Consider the following 3906-nt stretch of genomic DNA (forward strand, 5'->3'; position numbering starts at 1 on the left):
ATATTAGGAAATCAAGCACCCTAGTGGTGAAAATCTCTCAACACTTTTGGACTCTTACTTATCCTCAAAGAATGTGCTTTAAGGATGACAGATATTAAGAGGATATATTTGATCTTGACCTTTTCCTTACATGGCAATGCTTCTTTATATCCTCTTTTAACTATTCAGAGCCTATGGAATCTGTGGTTTAGACAGAGCAAAATTTCTTTTAGCTATTTTTATTTTTTCATTTATTTCAACTTAAAATGCATTAAAGCCTACTAGGATCTTGGAAGTACATGAAAATTGGAGAGTAGGGGAAAAGGACATTATTTTAACTATCAATGTAAAATTTTGAGCACTGGGCAAAAACAAGGCATGCATACTCAACAACAAAGCATGCTGAGGATTAGGATGGCTGTGCATCAGATAATGGAATCTTTGGTTTACTGTGGAGTTTAAAGATGTCTTCCTGAAATGCCCGACAATGTACAGGTTGTTACAGACTAATCTGAGAGTTGCCTATATAAAGGGAAGAGTGCATTGTTGGTAGTGGTACAGTTGTGAGAGGGGAAAGCCTTGAGGTAGCAAAGGATGTGGACAATTTTAAAGGTTTGAAATAATAGTAAATGATTGATTCCTATAGTTCATGTGCTTGTTTATTCAGAAAAAAAATCACGAGATATGTAGGTCATAATTATTATTGTAGATCTTTAACAAAGCTGCCAAAACACATACTGGAGTAACATCTTTGTATATCTGGTTTTTAATCCTCTATCAGATGTAGAATTGACAAAGATTTTCTCCTACTTCCTGGGCTTCCTCTGCACTCAACTGATGCTTTCTTTGGTGTCCAGAATTTTTTTTAGCTTTGTGAGCTAAAAGGTTACATATATCTTCAACATTTCTATTACCTGTGCAAAAATAAAATCCAAATGGACCAAAAACCTCAATGTAAACTCTGAAACTGCTAGAAGAAAATATGGGCAGTCCTCTGTAAGCTACAGATACAGAAAATGACTTTCCAGATAGGACTTTGTTTTCCCATAAATTAATGCCAATAATTGACGAGTAAGACCTCATAAAGCTATAAAGAGTCTACACAGCAAAGAAAACCATCAGTCTAGTACAGAGAAAGTCTAGAAAGTTGGAGAAAAATCTTTGTCAACTCTGTATTTGATAGAGGATTAATAATATGAATATGCAAGGAATTAAAAACATAACAATCAAGAAAACAACACAATCCAAAAATTTGGAAGTTTACAAAATAATATTCTTTATTTAACTTCACGGTTGTCATTTTAAAACCACAGGGTAAGTGAACAGCAAAAATATACTGACCGGACTCGATGTTACAGCTTAGAGTCCAAAGCCATGCCGGTAAGAAAACTCTCCTTTCAGAGGCCCTAATACAAAGCCTTGAGCTGACAGAAAAAGCTGTTCACATTGAGAAATAATCTGCTTTATTCAGTGAGGGCAAATGCTAATTACCGCCTCACATCATCCAAGGCTTACTTATACTGGTATTGGAGCAAATATCTGAGAATCACATTGTAAATGAGGTGACACATTAAATTAGCCATCTTCTTTGGCATTATTTATTGTAAAAGAGCTCAGCCAGAAGTAGAGACACTGGCAGTGGACAGCAGTAGATCAACGTTGGTATCAAATCTTCAAACTTTCTGGGAAAAAAGAACCACAGAGAGGGGAGAGAGAAAATACTCTTATGTTCGTAAATCAATGAACTGATCCAATGATGGAGTCACAAAGTGCAGGGAAATAAGTTGGGAGTGAAAGATAAATAAATATGGTATAAATAAAGATTCTCAGGGGGAAGCTGTGGCTATGGCTGAAAGGCAGAACACTAGAATTCTACATGGCTCTGGTTTCTACTCTCACAATTAGAAACAATGTTTTCTAGGGCAGCATGTTATCCAGCATGATCTCATTCCCCCCACACAGGACACTCCACTCACAAACGGCAATTGCTGGCCTCAGAGGATTGAAACACAGATCTAATAACCTATAAGTATGAAAGACCCATCCAAGTAGAGGATACTGCCACAATAAAAATACCTCAAGCAGTTTTATTGTCTGTGCCACTTTGTCATTGTTTCTCTAAATGCGCTTTGTTCTAACTATAGTTACAGGTAGCTGTTACTGAAAATGGACAAAGACTTGAAAAGTTATGCAGTCAATAGTTTCAATATTAGCAGGTAACTACTTAAGTATGAATACAACTGAAAAATAATTTTCAATATCTGATTTTGTCTGGATTTTTGTTATATATGAAATGTATAACTTATTATGAATGTATATTTTAATTTCTGATGTATGAATACTCATCCTATACAATTACTACCAAATTTCAAGTCTGGTTATATATCATAACATGTATTTCATTTATCAATGTACAGTTTCCTTTTACATACTATGACTATGGTATGTCATTACTATACAGCATGTGATAGATTAGCTGACATTACTAAGCAAATTGTTTTTTACTAAGCTGTCTCTTCACAGCACCCTTAATCTCATTGTTCCTGAGGCTGTAAATGAGGGGGTTCAACATGGGGATCACCACCATGTAGAACACAGACACCACCTTGTTCTGGTCCGTGGAGTAGGGGGACTTGGGCATCACATAAATGAATGTGATGGTCCCATAGAACAGAGTGACTGCAGTGAGGTGGGAGGTGCAGGTGGAGAAGGCCTTGTGGCGGCCCTCAGTGGAGCGCATCTTCAGGATGGTGATGAGGATGTAGGTGTAGGAGACAGCAATGACAAACACTCTGATAACAATGATAGATCCAGCAGAAAATGAATCAAGAACTATGAGTACACTGTTATCAGAGCAGGAGAGCTCCACCAAAGGAGCAAAATCACAGAAAAAGTGATTGATTCTGTTTGGTCCACAGATGAAAAAAGAAAAGAAGGAAAGGGTGAAGGAGGAAGCATTAAGAAAACCCCCTATATAAGATCCTACAACCAACTGGATACAGACTTGTGAGGACATTTTGGTGGAATAAAGATTGCAGATTGCCACAAAACGATCATAAGCCATGGCAGCTAAAATAAATGACTCAGTTGATCCAAAGAAAGCAGCTGAGCCAAGCTGGATGGCACATCCAAAGTAAGAAATTGTGTTTCTCTCCACCAGGAAGTTGACAAGCATATTGGGTGTGACAGAAGATGAAATGCCTATGTCAACAGAAGCCAAGTGGCTGAGAAAAAAGTACATGGGTGATGGAGCTGGGAAGAGACTCTGATAAGAAGGATTGTGCTGAGGTTCCCAGACATGGTCACCAGGTAGATGCACAGGATGATGGTGAAGAGGACGAGTCTAAGAACTGGGTCATCAGTTAATCCTAATAAAATGAACTCTGTCACTGCAGTGTGGTTCCCATCCTCCTGGAAAGCCATGGGACAGTGTAGCTGCTGCTAAGTCAATGCTCACACACACATTTTCACAGAACAAAATATTCTCCAATGGTAGAGGTAAATCAGGACACTCACCTTCTGAAATAAGGATTCATTTTAAAGTAAGAAAGTCAAGATGATTACAGCATGATTTGATAGTGTTCTAGCTGTCTCCCACAATCATTGTTTACTATTGAAAATAAATCTCTGAAGAGTCTTGGGATTCACACATTTGATTTATCAAATCCCCACGGTCCATTATCTCAGGTGAAAAAGAGCTGTCATTTCACATGAATACAAATTTCAAGGAGTCAATCTGAATCTTTTGTTTTTATTTGAAAATTGGTGCACTTTCATTTGATAATTATTGGAAGTATATGATAACAAAAATTACCTCAGCTAAGTGTTGTGTCTAGATTTATTTTATGTTTCATGTTAGTGGATGCTGATATAAAAAAAATAAAAAATGGCTTTCTTCATTTATTATCTTTTCATTTGTGTAAGTTT

The 3906-nt window shown here is 37.0% G+C and overlaps 1 protein-coding gene across 1 annotated transcript; it reads right to left on the bottom strand.

Moving 5' to 3' along the window:
- Positions 1-2464: 2464 nt before the first annotated feature.
- LOC129676917 (olfactory receptor 507-like) lies at positions 2465-3402 on the bottom strand. The gene is given in 2 exon segments (XM_055607450.1): positions 2465-3225; positions 3228-3402. Coding segments are annotated over 2 exon segments (936 nt in total).
- Positions 3403-3906: the final 504 nt, after the last annotated feature.

This window comes from Psammomys obesus, unplaced genomic scaffold (genome assembly GCF_907164565.1).
Source record: "Psammomys obesus unplaced genomic scaffold, mPsaObe1.curated_primary_1811, whole genome shotgun sequence".
Lineage (NCBI taxonomy): Eukaryota > Metazoa > Chordata > Mammalia > Rodentia > Muridae > Psammomys > Psammomys obesus.